Genomic DNA, 20,765 nt, shown 5'->3' on the forward strand with positions numbered 1-20,765 from the left:
TTTTTATTTAAGAAATTATTTTACAAAAGATCTGTAGTAAAAAAGTTCCAACCAGAAAACTACCAAATAATGGATTTTTAAAAATGTCAGAATATGCAGTGAGAACCATAAAACTATATAATAGGAAGACGACTTTTAAATTTATAAAGTCAAATAATCATAAAACTGTATAATAGGAAGACGACTGTTAGATTTATAAAGTCAAATAATCATAACACTGTATAATAGGAAGACGACTGTTAAATTTATGAAGTCAAATTATCTTAAAACTGTATAATAGGAAGACGGCTGTTAAATTTATGAGGTCAAATAATCATGAAACTGTATAATAGGAAGACGACTGTTAATTTTATAAAGTCAAATAATCATAAGAATGTATAATAGGAAGACGACTGTTAAATTTATAAAGTCAAATAACCATTAAACTGTATAATAGGAAGACGACTGTTAAATTTATGAAATCAAATAATCAAAAAACAAAACATTTCACTTAATTTTAAGTTGCTGTTTAAACATTTTGCCTTATAATTCACAAAAATTCCTTAACTGTCGTCTTCATATATCACAGTATAGTATAGTACTACAGGGTGGCCCACAAAAACTCTATGATGAAGGCCTAAAACTTCAGCTCTTTATATAGGCCAAGAAAACTCTATGATGAAGGCCTAAAACTTCAACTCTTTATATAGGCTAAGAAAAACTTTGTATTTGTTCCGCGCGATGTGTTGAAAATGTTCTACAATGGTATTTTTAATGATTTTTCAAAGAAAAAAAAATACTACAGTTGCACAGAACCATTGTGATGAAAGAAATTCTGTACAGTCGTCTCTGAATGCTCATCATTTGTATGGTAACCCTGTAAGTACGTACTTTGTGAAGAGGCAAGGATGAGTTTATACACAAATCCATTTTTAAAATAAAATCCATTATCCCTGGTATAGAAAATGCTATCCCTATCCCTAGCAGAATATATGCTGCTGCCATGTGCTCAAAACTCAATCTCGCCTGGGAAATTTTAACAATTTAAAATTTTTTATTTTTATGAAAAAATATGATGAGATTATTTAATTTTGTTTTGATATGAACCTGAATGATTTATTAATCGATTGAAGACTTAAAAGTCGTCTTTTATCTTAGAAATGGTTTGCGGCATTTATTTGGCAAATTTTCTTGCCAAAAACTCAAAACACCCATATTATTGCCACCTGATGATGGTGAAAACCTTTGATATTACAAACTAAGACTATATTGTCACACAGAATTCATATTTTGAAATATCAAAGTTTTACATTATCGGGTTCCAAAGATATTAAGATAAAAATCTGAGTTTGTAACAAAAACTCAGATCCTTTTAGAAATATTTTACAAAAAGCAATAACCACAAAATAGACATTGTCCTTCAATTCATTAAATTTGATCTATAATTTTTGTTTTGTTTTAAACATTATCAGAGATATTAAGAATCTGGTTAAAATTTCAATTTATTAAATAATAATGTAAAACTTCTAATTCTTATCAAAATCATTCATATCTGCGCAATAAAGGCAGACCACATTTTGGAAATGCCCTGACTCTGGCTTTGAAAAATAAATATATGTTTTCTTACCGTATTTGACTGTGACTCATCGTATTTAGGATCATATTGTAATCTTTCAATCTTCTTATAAAACCCAGCCTAAATATCATATAACTAAATGGCACCTTTCTAAATAAAGCATCAAATTTATTTTAAAGTAAATTGATTGAAAAATTAATTTGTCCCCTGTAAAAGATCTAATTGCAAATATATGCACACTCCAAATTAGCCACAAAATCAAAAATGTTACTATACTGGCTCAAATAGATCCAGACTGCTATAAAAGTTGTATCAATTTTCAATACAGGGTAGACTTTGAAGGTCTCTAACGCCTAACCCTTTGAAACACTTTATAGATTTAGTTTTTAATAAGTAATTGACAAAATTTTCATAGATTTTTGCATAAGTGCTTGCAACCTTAAGATCATTGTATGTTATGAGTTACTTTCTGTTGATACTGACTCAATATAAGAAAAAGAAAATATTTTTCCTATCAGCATCTGTTTAGATCGAGATAAAAGGGATTTAATGTTTAGAGGAACAGTAAGTATAATGCCCGATTCATAACAGCACCTTGAAACCTTAAAGGGAGTGTTCGAGAAAAATGAAAGAGGGTATAGGCTTAATGCGATAAAAAAGCGCTTTTGATCGCTACTAATCTTACTTCTATCTGTTGCGTCTATAAGGAGAAAATTGTTAAAAACGACTCACACCAAAGAACGCAGCGTCCATACAAATTCGGAAAGATGCAACATTCAATTCGCCGAGAAAATGAAAATATATAATTCATAATTATTCATACAGAGCTTTTAAAGGTACCCTTGATAATCGGGCATTCACATCTTTGCATATGAAGGGTCACTTGGAATTACGCTTACTGTCCCTTTAACATTACCTGTTGACAGAGAAGAATGTGATGATTAATATGTTTCATCCACTTCGAGTTCTTTTGTATAATCCATCCATAGTAATAGGGACGTACTTGCTCCTGAAGGAAATAGATTAAGCTGGAAAAACAAAACATTAAAGGAACTGTTTGCGAAAAATGAAAGCGAGGTCAGGCTAAATCCTAAAAAAAATTGGATTCGATAAAAACTAAACACCCCTTTCATATTTTGCGAGCACTCCCCTTAAAATCTTTAGAATAAAAATATGTGTTTACCTTACTAAAATAGAAGACTGGTTTATACTTGGGAAATTTGGGATCACTTTTGATAAAATTCAGGACATTTTCCTACGTAATTTTATTCAAATTATTAATGATGTCCACAAACAAACAAAACTGTTTACCTAAAGGGACTACAAGCATAATTTCAAGTGACCCCCCACGTAAAGATGGCAAGATTAACAACCTTAAAGGGAGTGTTCGCAAAAATTGAAAGGGGGGTATAAGCTTACGGCGAAAAATAAGCGCTTTTGATTGCTACTATTCTTACTTCTAAAGCGCTTATTTTTCGCCGTAAGCCTATACCCCCTTTAATTTTTTCGCGAACACTCCCTTAAAGTATATCAATGCTTAAAATTTTGAAAAAACTGATTATTTTCAATTGTGTGTTCTCTACAAAAATGACTTGCGCATTTCTACTGCAGGAAAACTTATAGGAATTATCCGAATGAAACTTCTTTTGAATCTAGAAAAACGACAATATCTTCTACATTATTGATCAAATAAAGGTTTCAAGGGTACTGTTGTGAATCAGGCATTGCCATGGTTTCATGAAAGGTCACTGGAAAATACAATTACAGTCCCTTTAAGTAAGTTTTAACATAATGTTTCTAGTTAAAGAATCCTGAGCTGGGAATTTTTGCTTAAAACTTGTTGGATGGATATAAAGTTCAGCAGCTGAATTTCTGGATATTAAGTTTAGCAGCTGAATTTCTGGATATTAAGTTCAGCAGCTGAATTTCTGGATATTAAATTCAGCAGCTGACTTTCTGGATATTAGGTTCAGTAGCATGAATTTCTGGATATTAAGTTTAGCAGCTGAATTTCTGGATATTAAGTTCAGCAGCTGAATTTCTGGATATTAAATTCAGCAGCTGACTTTCTGGATATTAGGTTCAGTAGCATAATTTCTGGATATGAAGTTCAGCAGCTGAATTTCTGGATATTAAGTTCAGCAGCTGAATTTCTGGATATCAAGTTCAGCAGCTGAATTTCTGGATATTAAGTTCAGCAGCTGAATTTCTGGATATCAAGTTCAACAGCTTAATTCCTTGATATCAAGTTCAGCCCCTGATTTCCTGGATATTCAGTTTTGCAGATTAATTCCTGGCTATCAAATTCAGCAGCTTAATTCCTGGATATCAATTTCAGTAGCTTAATTCCTGGATATCAAGTTCAGCCACTTAATTCCTGGATATCAAGTTCAGCAGCTTAATTCCTGGATATCAAGTTCAGCAGCTTAATGCCTGAATATCAAGTTCAGCCGCTTAATGGCTGGATATCAAGTTCTGCAGCTTAATTCCTGGATTTCAATTTCAGCAGCTTAATTCCTGGATTTCAAGTTAAGCAGCTTAATTCCTGGATATCAAGTTCAGCAGCTGAATTCCATAGTTCAAGCCTCCCATTGGAAAGTGTATAACCGTATTGTGAGCACTACTGCAAAAATCGCTGCTAAAGTTTTAAAAATTTCTTTATAGCTCGAAAATATTTCTTTTTGAATTTATCATGCTCATGTTTAATATTTTGGTAATTATTTAGAAAGATGAAATCCTTTACAGTTTTTGAAAAATTTCAAAAAATGAAGGAGGCAAAGTCAAAATAAAAAAATAATTTTATTTTCTAAAAAAGGACAATTTTATATGTTTGTCACGACAGTCATTGTGCATGCCATTTTTTTTTTAATTAGTTCCTTCATTTGTGTAAATTAAATAAACCTTGTCACCAAGACAAACATGAGTTTTCTTTTGAGGAGAATCAATACACCTCTCCTCCTAAAAAATAAAGTAAATGATTAGAGGGATTGGAAAAACATTTTTAACAAAATCTTGTATTTTTTCTTTTTTGTTACAATATATCTTTTAAGAGCTTTAAAAGAAAATACTAAATTAGATCAAGAAATATTGACAAAATTGTATGATTTAACATTTCCAAAATATCTATTTCCCATTCTTACTTTTAAAGTTATATAACTGGGAAAAAATATTTTCAACATTTAGTTTTTATATTTTCAAACCCATTGGTATATGCTACCATAGTCAGTCTTTTTTCATCTATTGGTTGATCAGAATTCCGCTGACCCTTTGTATACAATTTAAATTAATAAGTATTTACAACTACTCTACTGGGAATTTAAGGAAATTTTAATTTACCCCGGGGTCCCATACACAATTTTGTCCACAAAACATCTTGAGCGTAGTAAGGGATGTTTTGTAGGCAAAATTGGTCTTATTTATTTCCCTAAAAAATTAGTAAAAATGCGATGAAAACATTGATTTACCAAGTCTGCTTTAAAATCTACATTTTCCATAATTTTAACTTGATATGGATCAGCTGAAGTTAACAGATAGTTGTAATGCCAGACATCTGGCAGAGCTAATGCAACTTGCTAAACAAATATGTGTTTATCAATGCTGTTGTTTTTCTAACTTTGAAATAAAAGAATGCATTTAAATCGTTATCATGGGAATACTTTGCTTGTCAAATTTGTTTAGTTGATGGTTTGTATCCAATAATATTAAAAACTGCTGAACTGATTGAGCCCATAAAGGAATCGATTCTTTGTCACAAACTCTAATTTTCTAATCCCTATATCTTTCTAACACAATGGCGTAGACCTTAGATATTTCAAACTATTCTGTTAGACCAAATATCAGAGGTTCACATCATCAGGTTGCAAAAAAATTAAATTTGGGGCAAAACTCAATTCCTTTGTGACCCCAATGACGGTTTATTTCTGGTCGAAGTACAAAATGTTGGCAGAGTGGGATTCATGTTGTGTTCAATGCCCCGGAAAATTCCAAACAGAGAGAGGGGGATTGCAGGACTGGCAGCTGGTGGGGTCTTAAATGTAAGACATGTGGCCTCAGCGCTCGGCCCCCTAGCCTGTCCTAGCCGCAGCGCTCGGCCCAGAAAGTGTCATAACTTAACCTAACCCGTGGCCGCAGCGCCCGGCCCCTAAGTCTGTCCTAGCCACAGAGCTCGGCCCAGAAAGTGTCTTAACCTAAGCTAACCCTAAATAAATACTAATTTAATTATTTTTTTGGATCTACAAAATTCAATCACCTCTCTCTCTGTTTTGGAATTTCCCGGGGCATTGAACACAACATGAATCCCACTCTCCCCAAAATGTTGTCCGAAAAAATGTCAACATTAATTGGAACAGAAGAATCCGCAAACATTTGAAAACAATTAAAAATGACAAACTCTAGAGTTCAAAACTAAGCGTCCTAAAACTAAAGCTTAGTATTCTTTAACTGTTTAAAAATGAAAAAGCAACATAATTGTCAAAAAATACTTCATATTTCTGAACAATACCGGACTTTGTATCTTAAATTATGTAAGCATGGAACATTTAACATGATCAAATATTTAAGGTAACAAACCATCTGCTTTTGGGCAATTTGATATGAAGTATCAATTGGAACTTCCAAGGTTGGGGACAGAAGAATAGCTCTAAATGGAAAAATTGTGTCAGTAATTTTGTTTCTGTGTTTCTGCCTAAAACTTTTAAACTCGAGTCGAAAAAAACTTTAGATTTGGGAAGACGTTTTAAAAAAAGAGTTTTTTATGTCCAATTCTTTAAAAGGTTTTAAATACCCCTCCTTAAATAAGCCGTTTCCCCCCCCCCTCCCCCTCCCCCGACTCACGCAAAAGTTCGTTAATTAGATCGACCCCCACCCCCACTCTAGATTCACACATCTACACAGTTTGTTTTTAATCTTTGTGAAGAAACAATCTCAAGGAATAATAATTGTCTAAAAACATTTTTTTAGAAAGTGAATATTTGCAAATTATCTTTTTTCCATCTCATAATCTGAGTTCTTTTCCCCTATGTCCATTTGACAGCCCAAATTTTTATTTTGAATAATCTTTTTGTTTGTTTATATTCTTGTGATTTTTTTTATCGATTTTGATGGTTATTATATCTCTAGAACTGACGAGGGTCAACCCAGACCGAAATATATTTTCAATAAATGTGGAACTAACATCTACTTTTTTACTCTACAGAGGTTTGGTCCATCACCATCACCGAATTTGAAGACGTTGTATTTAGACTACTGTGGAATGAAAAAATCTGTATGTGCAAATTTTAATACTGCAGCAAATTCAGCATTTATTTGCTTCCATGAGTAGGAGAAATTACCCATTTTGAGCAGTTTTCTGTGTAAAATTTAAAAGTGCCCACATGTGGGTATCGAGATCAAGCAATCGAGATTATGGGTACAATATGCATGACTGAACTTAAGGATAATTGTATTAGATTTAAATTTTATTTACTCACCTAAGATTGCTTGAAAAAGCAAATGTGACAAGCGTAGAGGCCAATGCATAAGTCAAAAGTAAAATGCTTCCAGAATATACTTAAAAAATCAAATAAGCAGATTTTTAAAATTCATCTTTTTGGCTTGAATTGGAAAGGGAAAACGTGGAGAAGTTTTATCATTTAAAAAAAAATAGCAATCTTAATGTATATGGTTTTTTGTTCCAAATTAAAATTACCTCTTTTTTCATAGAAGATAAACCAATCTGGCATCGGTTCACCATTCAGTAAAGAAAATGGCATCAAAAGAACAATAGCATTGTCGGGCTAAATTAGATTTCTTGTAAAATTGTATTAAATAGAGATTTGGAAAAATGTTTAAAGGGAGTGACCGCGAAATCAGGGGTCGAAAAATAGGAACCGTTCACATGACTGAAATAAATGTAAAATAAAATATATTTCCTTTATTTTAATTATGACAATTAATTTTTATTTTCTCAAAATGTTCCTCACATTGACTTTTTTTTTTAATAAAAACCTTTTTTACATTTTATGTCGTCGTTAATTAATAATTTTAAAAAAACTCATTCTGTAAGATGATCCACCTCAATTCAGGAGTTTTGAACGTCGAATTTGCGCTCAAACTCAGGATTTACAGATCTTTAAAAAGTTTGATATGTCTCAAATGAAGCCTCAAGAAGCTTTCCACAACACTGCGTCCTCAGTTCAACTACCTTACATAGCCGGTCACTCCCTTTAAGGGTAAAGTTCATAGGACTTAAAATAAACAACTTTAGATGTTAAATAATTATTTTATAAAGAAAGAAAATGCAGAAAAAGGTTTTTTTTCGACAACAGAAGAAACTTTTTTACTGTATAGAAACATGAATTCATTACAAAATTTTTTTTAAAATAATTTTTTGAAAATATCAACAAAAAATTCATTTAATTTTTAGTTTTTTTCCAAACGATATTTTGAAAAAGCGGTGTGGGACCAATGTAACCTGCATTACTTGGTAAATTATTTATTTTAAAGCTGTTTAAATATGAATCAAAGGAATTAAGTATTTGCCTCAAAATCTGATTGTCCCTTGATTGTGTAGACCTTAAATATTTCAAACTTTAAATTCTGTCAAATCAAATTATCAAAGTTTAAAATATCAAAGGTTTACGCCATCAGGTTGCAAAGATATAAGAATTAGAAAATGTTATAGTCCGTGGCAAAGACTGAATTTCTTTACAATGTAACACCTGTTTGAATCCAAGCCCTCTGAGTACATTGACAATAACAAGTAGAACCAGGCTTGTCAGTGTTAGGCTTAATTATCATAATTACAGTGAGAACTAGAAAACTGTGGAATAGGATGACGACATTAAATCAATAATGAAGTAAAGATAATTCATGTTGTTGAAATTTCGCACAGGCTGCGTTTGGTCTTAAAATTTGAGATAGGAGGCTGAAATTTTAGATGCAGCAGGCTCAGATAATTCTTCAGATTGAAATTCGAAAATTCACCATTTTTGAAGGCTAGACGGAAAGTAGTCTTAAGTAAGTTTTAAGGTTATAAGCGTAATTTCAAGGACCCTCCATTTACAAAGAGACATAGCCGATTCACAACGGTACTTTTTAAGTTTTTATATTATAAAAAAATGTGTAAGATAACGTCATATTAAAAAGTGTTTAATTCTGCTCACTCCCAAGTTTTCCTGAAATGCACTACCATCTTTTGTAGAGAAATCACAGTTTAAACTGAACATCTGGATGTTCTAATTCGTGCTTGATAAAACAAAGCTTTGAAAGGTCTCGTTGTGATTCTCCCTTTATACAATGCTTTACCAGTTACCTGAGAATAAGAGCAAGCCAAGTATATTTGTCAAACACCTTATAGAAGTTTTAATATTTCTGTTTTTAAGATTTTGTAAAATCAGACATCATTTTTTTTAACGAAAATTTTTAATAAAAATCTAATTAAAATTATTTTGAAAAATGTTATGGTTTTGTTTTTTTAATTGTAATCAGCTCAGAAATGTTAATTTTTCCTTTATGATATTGTCTATTGGAGATCTTGTTCCTGGGAACTAAAACAAATTATCTTATCAAGTTTAAGATTTGATAATCAAAACTTATTCGGTAATCAAACAATAACCTTTGAAACCCAATTACTAGCCTCCACACCAATAGGGAAAGTATATGGAACAAAAGCAGCTCTAAAAACATTTAAAAAAACTTTTTTTTAGATAAACATTTTTAAGATGCTTGACCTTTCAACAGTATAGGAGATGTATCCAATTCCTAGATCAACTACTTTATATCCAACCTAATATTAAAATTGAAACTACGAAAAAATAATCATTGCTCTTAAATGTTTTTTTATTTTATTTATATTCTTTTTTGAAGATAAAATATCACTAGAATCCCCGTAGAAGGGGCTAATTGGTTTGGTCTTAGTCTGTTGTGTACTGTACAGCTTGATATAGCTACTTAAAAGTCGTCTCGATACTTGAAATGTTTACAGTGATATAATTTGTATTGATGGGCATTTGTTTACTGATGTGTTTGAACAAAACAAAATGAGAAATATTCGTAATCTGTTTCTTATTAATTTAAGAAAGGAATTTTACCGCAAACTTAAATTTTCTATTCCCTATATGTTTTCAACCTGACAGTGAGTATATGATCTAACAAAATTTACAGATTTTTGAAAGCAAAGGTCTACAATACAACAATGGGTTGCAAATTAATTATTTGATCACGCAATCTTGATTTAATTTGAAAAATTTTGTTTAAAAAAAGGAATATTTATAGAAAATATAATCCTAGGTGTCTAGGTACTTTCCCAAATGCATTTTCCAAAGGGCAATTTCCCAAGTAAAATGTGCAATTTCCCAAGCAGCAACTTCCCAAAGTTTAGGTCAGACCCTCTGAGGCGCCGTAGGCTGCAATGGGACCGAGCGCTCCGACTAGGTTAGGCAAGGGGGCCGAGCGCCACGGCTAGAACAGACTGGGCCGAGCGCTGCGGCTAGGACAGGCTTGGGAAGTTGCCGCTTGAGAAATTGCACATTTGGGAAGTTGTCTCTTGGGAAAAATCCTTTGGGAAAGTACTAAATATCTAATTATAATACCATTCCTACAACTCCACCCCAGATACCAGTATTAGCATCAAGAGGTCCCCAGGTATCATTAGCATAAACAAGATTATTTTTCAGCCCGTACTTTTCTAAAATAGAGAACTGACTAATTATTTTTGAGGAACCATAAATTTTTTAAGATTGTTTACCTTTGGGCATTTAGGGTACTTCGTGATTTAACAATTTAGCCTCTTTAAAAATCAGCAATTTTTAAACAATTTTTAATATAAAACAATTTCCTTCTAATATAATGGTTCCTAGTAAATTCAATTCAAACTTGAGATCTTGAAATTATGTATTCAGAGCAAAAATTTGCTTTTAATTTCTCTTTAGCGTAGTTGAGGGTATGTCTCGGTTTGCACCATAAGATCCTCCATTTTTATCCCCAAACGAATGGTTTTAAACTAAAACTTTGTCATAATTTACAAGGTTTTTAATAGACAAAGTATAAACAAAAATAATAAAATTTTGATCGGGGAAAAACAAAATAATTTGACAAGCAAAACATAGCTTAGTAGAATATTTATGTCGATATCTATCATTTTTAAAGTGCGCCAATTACAACAGTGAAAACCGCAGAATGTTTTGTTTCTTGCAAAAAGATCTGAACACTAATGGAAGCGAAAAAAATAGTTAAAATAAATCCAATGTCCGTCTTAAAACACTGTGTTCAGATTAAGAAACGTTGAAATCGTAAAAATAAAAAATAAGCAATTTTATGAATGTTGCTTCTACTTTTCTATTGTAGAATTTGGAGCAATAAGTATTTGACATTTTCGATGATATAGTTTCACCATTAATAATTTCAAGTTAAACTTATGTTCACGTAGTCCCTTTACTTGTGTACACAGTACACAGTCCCTTTACTTGAGTACACAGTACACAGTACACACTACACAGTACCAGTCCCTTTACTTGTGTACACAATACACAGTCCCTTTACTTGAGTACACAGTACACAGTACACAGTACACACTACACAGTACCAGTCCCTTTACTTGTGTACACAATACACAGTACACAGTACACAGTCCCTTTACTTGAGTACACAGTACACAGTACACAGTACATAGTACACACTACACAGTACCAGTCCCTTTACTTGTGTACACAATACACAATACACAGTACACAGTACACAGTACACAGTCCCTTTACTTGAGTACACAGTACACAGTACACACTACACAGTACCAGTCCCTTTACTTGTGTACACAATACACAGTACACAGTACACAGAACACAGTACACAGTACACAGAACACAGTCCCTTTACTTGAGTACACAGTACACAGTACACAGTACATAGTACACACTACACAGTACCAGTCCCTTTACTTGTGTACACAATACACAGTACACAGTACCAGTCCCTTTACTTGTGTACACAATACATAGTACACAGTACACAGTACACAGTACACAGTCCCTTTACTTGTGTACACAGTACACAGTCCCTTTACTTGTGTACACAGTACACAGTCCCTTTACTTGTGTACACAATACACAGTACACAGTACACAGTCCCTTTACTTGTGTACACAATATACAGTACACAGTACACAGTCCCTTTACTTGTGTACACAGTACACAGTGCACAGTACACAGTCCCTTTACTTGTGTACACATTACACAGTGCACAGTACACAGTCCCTTTTCTTGTGTTCACAGTACACAGTCCCTTTACTTGTGTACACACTACACAGTACACAGTACATACCTGTAAATGCATTTAAAAAATATCCTTCATATGTTGAGATATCCATCTGACTGTTTTTCATATCAAATTTTGGATTGTAATTGTTGTATCCAACTCTTAAAAGTAAATTAATTATTTACAGTCTTCGGCGTATACATATCAATACAGTGAAGACGACTTTTGAATAACATTTTTGATTTCTACCAGGCTTTTAAACAACATGGAAACAGAGGGAAACTGTCAATTAACAGCTTCTCGTTGTTTACTCGTAAACTTGTAATTTGAAAAAAACCTTTTTAGAATCAAAACTTAAATGGAAATGTCGTCTTCATTGTATTGATATAAACGCCGACTACTGGTGTAAAAATACATTTATTAGATTTCTGAATATTGATAATAAATGTAAGCCTGGCAACCTTATTTCCTGATTGTATAATGAGTCCATTTTTATATTTCTTTTCTTAAACACAACAGAAGAATAGTAGGTCGACCAAATACCAGCAAATCTTTCCTTGTTCATGTCCCTGAAAAACACTTAAAAAAAGATTTTGTAAAAGAGGTTTTTGTCTGATCACTTCAAAGAATTTTAGGTTACGGTTTTCGGGGAAAAAATGGAAATTGAATTGTAAATACAGAATGAATCGTTAATATTCAAAAGTTATAATTTGACAATACTTTGTATAAATAATAAAGGGCTAATAAATCATTATAACCGGCTTTGCAAACATATTGTTAGTACAGTGATAATTCCATGGTTGAAATAGAAAGCCGGCAATAAATGTCGCAAAGATTAAACACATTTTTTTTGTTAGTTCCATATTTATTGATTTTATTTTTTGTTTAACTACCGGTGGCTTTAAAACATCATATTAATTAAAATGAGTCTTGCAATTGAACTATTTAAAATTCTAATTTGACTCTAAAAGTCGTCTTTTTATTTCACAGTTTTTTGGTTTATACTGTACACTTACCAATATGTGAAGAATCCTGAACATTTTGCCAACACTATGCACGAAGTACAATTTAACTCTGCCAAAAAATTAGTTTGAAAAATAGATAAAATCTAAAATTTTTTAAATTAAACTAAAAGAAATTTAAGGATCCTTTTATAAAAAAACTTTAAGTTGATTAGACGCTTAAAGCTTTTTTTAGTTTAAAAATCTAATTTTTCCCCCTAAGTTTTCTTCATTTTTTCTAGCTAAATCTTGTATGATAAAAATAAGTTTGGGAGAAAATTCCATTCCAGAAATGTTGTCTAGTAACGTAACCTAAAGAATGAAAAATGTTAAGAAAAAAGACAATGCAATATACAATATTCTATATGAAATCACATTCAACTAATTATGATGAATAAAACAAAAATAAATAAGAGAGAGCGATATAGCAAATGCTCATTTAGTACTCCACCATTTAAAAGGTGCATGGTGCAGTTAATATAGTTCAGAGACCTCTTTAAATTTGTTTCGCAGTATTTTGCTTATTTGCAAAAATAATATTGAGGAAAACATTTGCATAGTGTAAAGAATATATAAATAATTACTTGAGAAGTAGTGATGATAATGCATTTTGTTGTTAAAACAGAAAGTTTATTGAAAGCTTCTAATTCCTTCACATCTTCCAGGTGGAGCTGGAGTTGGTTAGGCAGGAAGGTCGTCTTTGATCTATCATATTGCGGATTTACGGCGTAAAAATTGTCACATTTATATTCTAATGACCCACTCTCATTGTTTAATTTAAAAATTATTTTTTACAAAAAAAAATTTATTTCATTTTCCTCAGCTTAAAAAATCTAATATTTAATTTCCAAAAAGTTTTTATATTTGAAACACACACATTTCAAGACTCCAACTTTTTTGACAAATTATTTTTTGTGGACAATGTTAAATGTGAATATTTATACCCAATATTGATATTTAGACATTCAGCTCCATTTTCCTCTCTTCTAATCAAATATTTACAGAAAAATAATAAACAAATAATTCAATATTGTTAATCTTTAAAGCTTGATCTCGATATCCAATGTGGGAACTTGTAAAGTTGAGGATCAATTAAAGTTATTGATCCCTAACTATGAAAGAGGAATTATGTATGTCAGAATAAGATGAGATCTATGCTTGATCCTGAGATTTAAAATACAAAAGATCTAACTTCGGAGCTGGGAACATTAGAATGGGATAACTTTAATCCCTACTTCTTAATCCAAATATCCAATGTAGACACTTTAATTTCTTGGTTAATCCAGGCTTTCTTGGATATAGTACAGAAAATCAAAAACCGGTTTTTTAAAATTAGGGAGTCCCTCCAGTTTCTGTATATTAAATGGCACGAAAAATTTCAAATTTCCCGGCTTTTATGCATTTCTCAGGATACAAGATTAGGTTAGTTTGGAGATTAAGAAAAAGAGTGGATCAAGCATTGATCTCGATATTCACCATTCTAAAGTTCCCAGCTCGGATTAATTTTTGAAATTTTAGAAAACTAGAGTGTAAGAAATTAAAATTGATTTTTAATGAAATATTCCTGATAAACCATTGTATTGTATTATAACTATTCTGCTCTTCCTCCTTGCTACAATCAGCTGATACAGTTCCTAGATTTAACACAAGAAGAACTATCAACATATTCAGGGAAACCCTAATAAATCTGAAAAAAGGGACTGGGATGTCAAGTGACTTGTCAGATTCACAACGTCAACACTCAACAGTGAGCTTTAAAGTCTGTTTCGATAACAAAATTATCCTCACTTCAATAACTTTTCAAGCTGAAAATTGAGTGCCGGTGAGTTTGAGAACACAGTCCTAGAGATGTGCATTGTTTTTGTGAACTGACAACATTTTTGAGAACGAACCAAAAGAATGTTATTAACAATGGTTTCGTTTAGAAGAAAAAATAACGATGAACGAACGAATTCTATCTTTCAGAAAAATGAAAAAACTATCGTTTTTAAACGCAAACGATATAAAAACGAACGATTTGAAATTGTTCGAATTCGAACTTGAAGAAAATCGTTTTTTTACTGAACTAACAATTTTATTGAACAAACGGTTTTACTGAATGATCGTTTTGTGAGAAAACTAACGAAATAGATGGAAAATGAACGATAATTTTGAGAACAAACGAAATAATTTTTGAAACAATTGAAAAAAAGAACAAAATGGTTTGTTCACGAACGATAAAAGAACGAAATGAAAAAAACTGCGCCATCTTTATACAGTACACACTCCACAGTGAACACTGAACAGAGTACCATTGTTAGAATTGTAAAACGAACCAGCCACTCTACATAAGTGGAGTGCCTGAACCTGTCACTCTACTAAGGTGGAGGGTGTGAACTTGCCACTATACAAAAATCTAGGGTCTGAACCTGCCACTCTACATAATGGAGGGTCTGAACCTGCCACTCTACATAATGGAGGGTCTGAACTTGTCACTCTACATAATGGAGGGTCTGAACCTGGAAATTTACGGTTTAGATACTCTTTGCTTTTGCAATGTATGATCTTTTTAAGTGCTCTCTTTTTTAACAAAATTTTGACTTTGACCGATTTTAAAATTATTTTTATTAAACGTTTGTAGGTTGCTTCGACAGGTTTATTTTCTATCTTTCTATATATTTGAAGTATAATCTCTGTTTGTTTCTTTGTCTGTTTGATCTTAAGTTAGAAACCCCTTAACTGATTTGCCTCAAATTTTGATTGTGGAACTCCGTAGAACCACGGGAATGTTCTTAGCTATATTTAGAAATTGATAAATTAATAGGTTGTTATAAGGCAAAGCTGGGTAGTAATCTCTATTTGTCCCCCCTCTGTTTGTCTGTTTGTCTGTTTGTCTAGGTGTCTGTTTGTCTGTTTGTCTACTCCTTTACCAATTTCCCCAAATTTTTGTGTGAGGAACTCTGGAATGTTCGTAGCTTGGTTGATTATTTGAGTTTGACTTTACATGGGAAAACTTAGTTTCCAGGTACAGATGAGTTTCCGAGTTGGATAGTATTGGTACAAAGGTAGAAAATAAAGGATTGAAATATATTAGATTACATCAAATCCTTAAAAATCGAGCGGAAAGAATCATTAAAGAAAAATATAATTAAAGATAAATAATATTGAAATTTTGAGACAAAAAAGTTTCAGTCTGCTTAGTCTTTGAAGGAGTAAAATCAATTGAGAATTGTTTTTATTATTGTAAAATATCAGAATGTTAAACATGATTTTTATTTTTTCCTTAATTTTAAATTTCAAAGGATAATTAAACAATGTTTCATAAAAAGTCTTTTCTTTCCAGGCTCAAGATTTTGGAGATCACAATGATTCAGGGACTGAACGCAAAAAAAAAACGAAAAGAAATTTCTAAACTTCTAAAAAACTAAAGCTAAAAACTACTGCTTTCAGTTTCTAAAATAAACATGTCAAGGGTCACGGAAAAGAATAAACAATATAGTGAGGTAACATTTAAAGGCCAAGGTGTAGTTGAATTTCAAAGTCGACCCAGTCTAGCAGATTGTTGCAATGTCTCATAGCAGTCTGGATCTAGGTGAGATATCATTAAAGTTTTAACCGAAATAAATTTGAAGAATATTAATGTTTTGGTTTTAATATAATTCTGACAACTTCTAGGTCATAGTTATGGACAAGAAAATTATTTTGGTTTTATTTAATTTATAAAATACATCTGACGTTTTGTTTTATAACTAGATTCACTTCGTTCTCTTCAGTAGGTCATCTTCTAACTTGCATAATTCAGCTTTGGCGCGAAAATTGTTTGAAAGTATTTCGGCCGGGTTAACCTTAAAGAGTTATGACTCTTGACATAGGTAGCACTTGACCTTGACTATGTTCTTGCTGAATTAGTTCTAGCTGACCTACCTACCCGAAAAATGAAGAAACTGCGTGTGAAACGTGTTATCTAAATCCTAGTGTAAGAAAGCGCTAAATATGATTTTTTCTGCAAAATAGTTTATGTTTTATTTGTTATATTGCAAAAACTTTATATTACTGTTGCTCAAATCTTTTACAGATTGAATAAATCCAAAAATGGAATAGAAACTGATTTTTAAAATTTCTAAATTTAGATATCTCTCTTCTGTGATATTGAGACCAACTAAAGAAAAAACATCAAAATATTTCTTTTGAAATATTGATATATGTACTAGGCGTGCTTTTTAGATTTAAAATTTAAAATACAACCTTTATTAAATCACGCCTTAACGAAATTTCATTTTTTTGTGAATTTTGATAGGGAAATCAATATTTTCTTTCAAAGATAAAACTATATGCACCCTGGACTAACCAGGCCCAGATTCCTGTATTTGAATTTGATCGCGTTTTCATTCAAAAAAGAATAAGAAAAAAGCGAAATATTTATGCTTAATCTATATGCAAATTTGGCTTGTCTGTCTGTTTGTTTGTATTCAATAAACGTCAAAACGGCTGAACCGATCGGGCCAGAATTTTTTGTGAGACATCACGTGACTACAGGCAAGGTTTATGAATGATAAAAAAAATTTAAAAATGTGTTTTAAAGGTTTTTAATTTTGTAAAAAAATTTAAATTCTTGAAAATGTAAACAAAAAGAACATGTTCACAATTTAAGCCTAGTTGATCTAAATTCACAGCTTGCATGCAACAAAAACCAAACTGTTAAATGAGCCTGTACATGGGGCACTTTTTGGATAATAATCTTCAAATCCATTCGACACCTGCAGTCTTAAAGTTTTATTTGATACAATTTTTAAACAAAAACATCAACAAGTATATTTCAAAGGTATTGGTAAATGTTTTTCCTTAAACCTAAATCAAATAAAATAGCTTGATTGTAGTCTTCCCCTTCCACAGTTTTCTATGAATTTACACAATATTTATATTTAGCAGATATACCTATACGAGTAAACTCACACTGACAAACAAAAGTCTTGGAATAAGGAGTTGGATATTATTTAAAAATATTTGTAATTGGATTTTTGGAACGATTATTTCGGGAGCAAAATGTAGAAACGTAGTTTTACACGTAGCAACGTCACACTGCACAGACGATGAATAGGGATTTCGTGATATTTTTATAAAATATAAAATGTCAACATCTTAATTTATTCAAGGGAATTAGAAATTCCTTTATGTTTTTTTTTTATTTTAAATGTCAAATGTTAATATCTTGATGCATTTAACCATATCCTGGTTGGGCTGTTTTTGTCTAATAAATTGCCCCCCCCCCCTGTACCCTACCCCATAAATTTAAAAAAAATTGACAAAAAATCCTTTAAATTACTATTCATTAAAAGTCATCAAATTTCACGGTGATGGGTCAAAAATGAGAGTGCTAGGACAAAAAAAACAAAGGGGGTGCGCCAAACGCCCCCCCCCCAGCCTGTTTAGGGTTAACTATCTTTCTATCTATTTATCTCACAATGATACAAAATGTGCACGCTCTCACGCAAAAATCTACTTCTTTCATACTAAAGCTATTAGAAAAAAACTAACTATCTATCCATCTATCTTTCTATCTATTAATCAACCTATCTATCTATCTATCTATCTATCTATCTATCTATCTATCTATCTATCTATCTATCTATCTATCTATCTATCTATCTATCTATCTATCACTATATATATATATATATATATATATATATATTTATTTATATATATATATTACGTAGTTAAGCAATCACAATATAGGTATGACAGAGTTATATATATCTACGTTCATTAAATGTGTTAATCGCAATACATGAATTACATATTTTTACTAATGGGCACATTTAGCTATAATGTACAACGTAATTTACTATGGGCCTCTATATTTGCTACATCTATCTATCTATCTATCTGTTTACCATGACTTGGCGCAGACTGGACAAATGTTTTTTCATGTTCATATCTGTAAATTACACTGCATGGATGAATTCATATTTACGTATTTAACCTTCAGTTCTTAATTATATTTAAACCAGTAAACATTGGAGGTATAAACAAACATTGGAGGTATAAACAAACATTGGAGGTATAAACAAACATTGGAGGTATAAACAAACATTGCATATTCTTTAAAAAAGTGAAATTTAATATTATCATTATTATATTACTTAGTTGAATAAATAGGTTTTAACATTTGTTTATCAATGATTAATAATCCGTTAAACAAAGATGTTTAGTAACACTTTTAGCTTTCCGATGTTGCTTTTCAAGTCTCCATTACCCCTGCTGTGCATCAAAAAAATGTCGCGGATTCGTCTTAATACATTTTTCATAAATTAATTCAAACCTGCTGCTAGTTTATAGCTGCAGTCTCCATTCTCAACCGCTACCCCTGCTTTTTTCTCCAAAGACTATATCATTGATAATTGAGTTCTGAGAAGAAAAAAAAAATAGGCTTTTAGGAATATCTTTAAAAAAGGAATTGAGTTTTTGCCACAAACTCTTATTTTCTCATCTCTAGAGCTTTACAACCTAATGTAGTAGACCCTTCATATTTCAAACTATGAATTATGTTGGACTAAATAATCTAAGTTTGAAATATCAAAGGTTTACACCTTATGGTTGCAAAGATATACGGATTATAAATTTAAGTTTGTGGCAAAAACTCAGTTTCTTTTAGAACTTAATTCCGTAACCGTTCTCCAATAAAGTAGAAAGAATCTGCACCGAGAAAAGTTTGCCAAACCAATTGAATAATTTTTTCTTCAAAATGTCACATCTTGCTTCACTAGAAACTTCAAGTACCGGGCCGGATTTAAATCCGCTAGAGCAAGCTGTACAGCCAGTAAAAATATAAGGCAAAACAAAACAGTACGCCAGTCGCCAAATCCCCTTCTAGTGAACCATAGTGATCAATCAATGAAAATGAAAATGAATCGATTATAATAATAAACTCAATATAATGAGTTTCTTTGTTGCAACACACACATATTAGTTAATAGGTTTCAAGAAACCTTGGAAAGCCGGTTTCTTATTAAATAATAACAATTTCCTTTCCCGAAAGCATGTTTCGCCATGAATATTTTAAACATTGCGAGTTAAAGAAATCTCGACGTTAAAAAATTGGTTTATTTTAGAAAGTTCAACAGTTGCATTTTGAAGGAAATTTTTTTAAAGTCAACTCGATATCGGTTCTTTTATAATGTTTTGAATAATATTTCGTTGATATATTATCTCGATATATATTTGGCTGTGTTTGCATTAATGTATTTATATATTTACACATTTAAATAAAGAATGTGAATGTACCTTTCCTATTGCAGTCGTGATTCACTGTTTTTTGAAGGAAAGTTCACTTTTATTTATATTTATATGTATATTTTGCTTGTCTGTATGTTTGTCTGTTTTGGTGTTCGTTTGCTATCTAAAAACGTCAAACGCAAACTTTTCATTTAATTTAATTTTTATTGGTTTAAAGTGGGATATTTTGGAGACATCTTTAAATTAAGTGTCGGGCATTGTTTATTATCCTTTGTAGATTTTCTTTTCAAAACCGTAACATAGGCAACGTGGATTTAACGGTTCTGTCAATATTTCAGAAAGCTGTGACTTTCGATCACAATTTGACCCATTAAACATAATTTTTTAGCCTTTTTTCTTAAATACTTTTTTGTTGGCATTTGAATGAAAATGTATAAAATAAACAAATTCGTAAAATAAATGATTATTGAATTAAAGACCAAAACACGTTTGATTTTAAATAGAAGAAACCGAATGCTGCTCACTCTGGTTAGTCCGGTGTGAGGCAACCCCATTAAGAAAGTTGTTTGAAAATAATTTGTAAATGAAGTTCTAAAATTCCTTAAACTAAAAGGTAAAGGAATCCAAAGCCAAGGACTTTATCGCAAGTGACATTTTTTCTTGGGACTTGCAAAAATATCTGACATAGTTTTGTAAAATTCTGCAAAATCCTACCTCCTTAGAATTGGCATATTTAACCCTTTGAAAATTTTAACTCCGATAGA

At 31.4% G+C, this 20,765-nt stretch overlaps 1 protein-coding gene and 1 long non-coding RNA gene across 2 annotated transcripts; both read right to left on the bottom strand.

Moving 5' to 3' along the window:
- LOC111704768 (uncharacterized) lies at nucleotides 1-12,874 on the bottom strand. The gene is made up of 19 exons (XM_023477102.1): nucleotides 12,802-12,874; nucleotides 12,247-12,354; nucleotides 11,852-11,946; nucleotides 10,126-10,220; nucleotides 9,265-9,320; nucleotides 9,150-9,210; nucleotides 9,043-9,081; nucleotides 8,847-8,884; nucleotides 8,254-8,320; nucleotides 7,242-7,329; nucleotides 7,024-7,102; nucleotides 6,125-6,194; nucleotides 5,020-5,127; nucleotides 4,457-4,513; nucleotides 2,739-2,810; nucleotides 2,472-2,564; nucleotides 1,607-1,675; nucleotides 933-1,005; nucleotides 1-59 (listed from the first exon to the last, which is right to left on the bottom strand). Exons 2-19 carry the CDS (start codon nucleotides 12,348-12,350, stop codon nucleotides 16-18), a joined length of 1,308 nt encoding a protein of 435 aa, XP_023332870.1. The 5' UTR covers nucleotides 12,351-12,354; nucleotides 12,802-12,874; the 3' UTR covers nucleotides 1-15.
- Nucleotides 12,875-13,009: 135 nt separating this feature from the next.
- LOC111704766 (uncharacterized) lies at nucleotides 13,010-13,780 on the bottom strand. Its single transcript, XR_002765879.1, has 3 exons — nucleotides 13,731-13,780; nucleotides 13,371-13,491; nucleotides 13,010-13,098 (listed from the first exon to the last, which is right to left on the bottom strand). It is a non-coding gene; the product is annotated as an uncharacterized LOC111704766 (long non-coding RNA).
- Nucleotides 13,781-20,765: the final 6,985 nt, after the last annotated feature.

This window comes from Eurytemora carolleeae, unplaced genomic scaffold (genome assembly GCF_000591075.1).
Source record: "Eurytemora carolleeae unplaced genomic scaffold, Eaff_2.0 scaffold633, whole genome shotgun sequence".
Lineage (NCBI taxonomy): Eukaryota > Metazoa > Arthropoda > Copepoda > Calanoida > Temoridae > Eurytemora > Eurytemora carolleeae.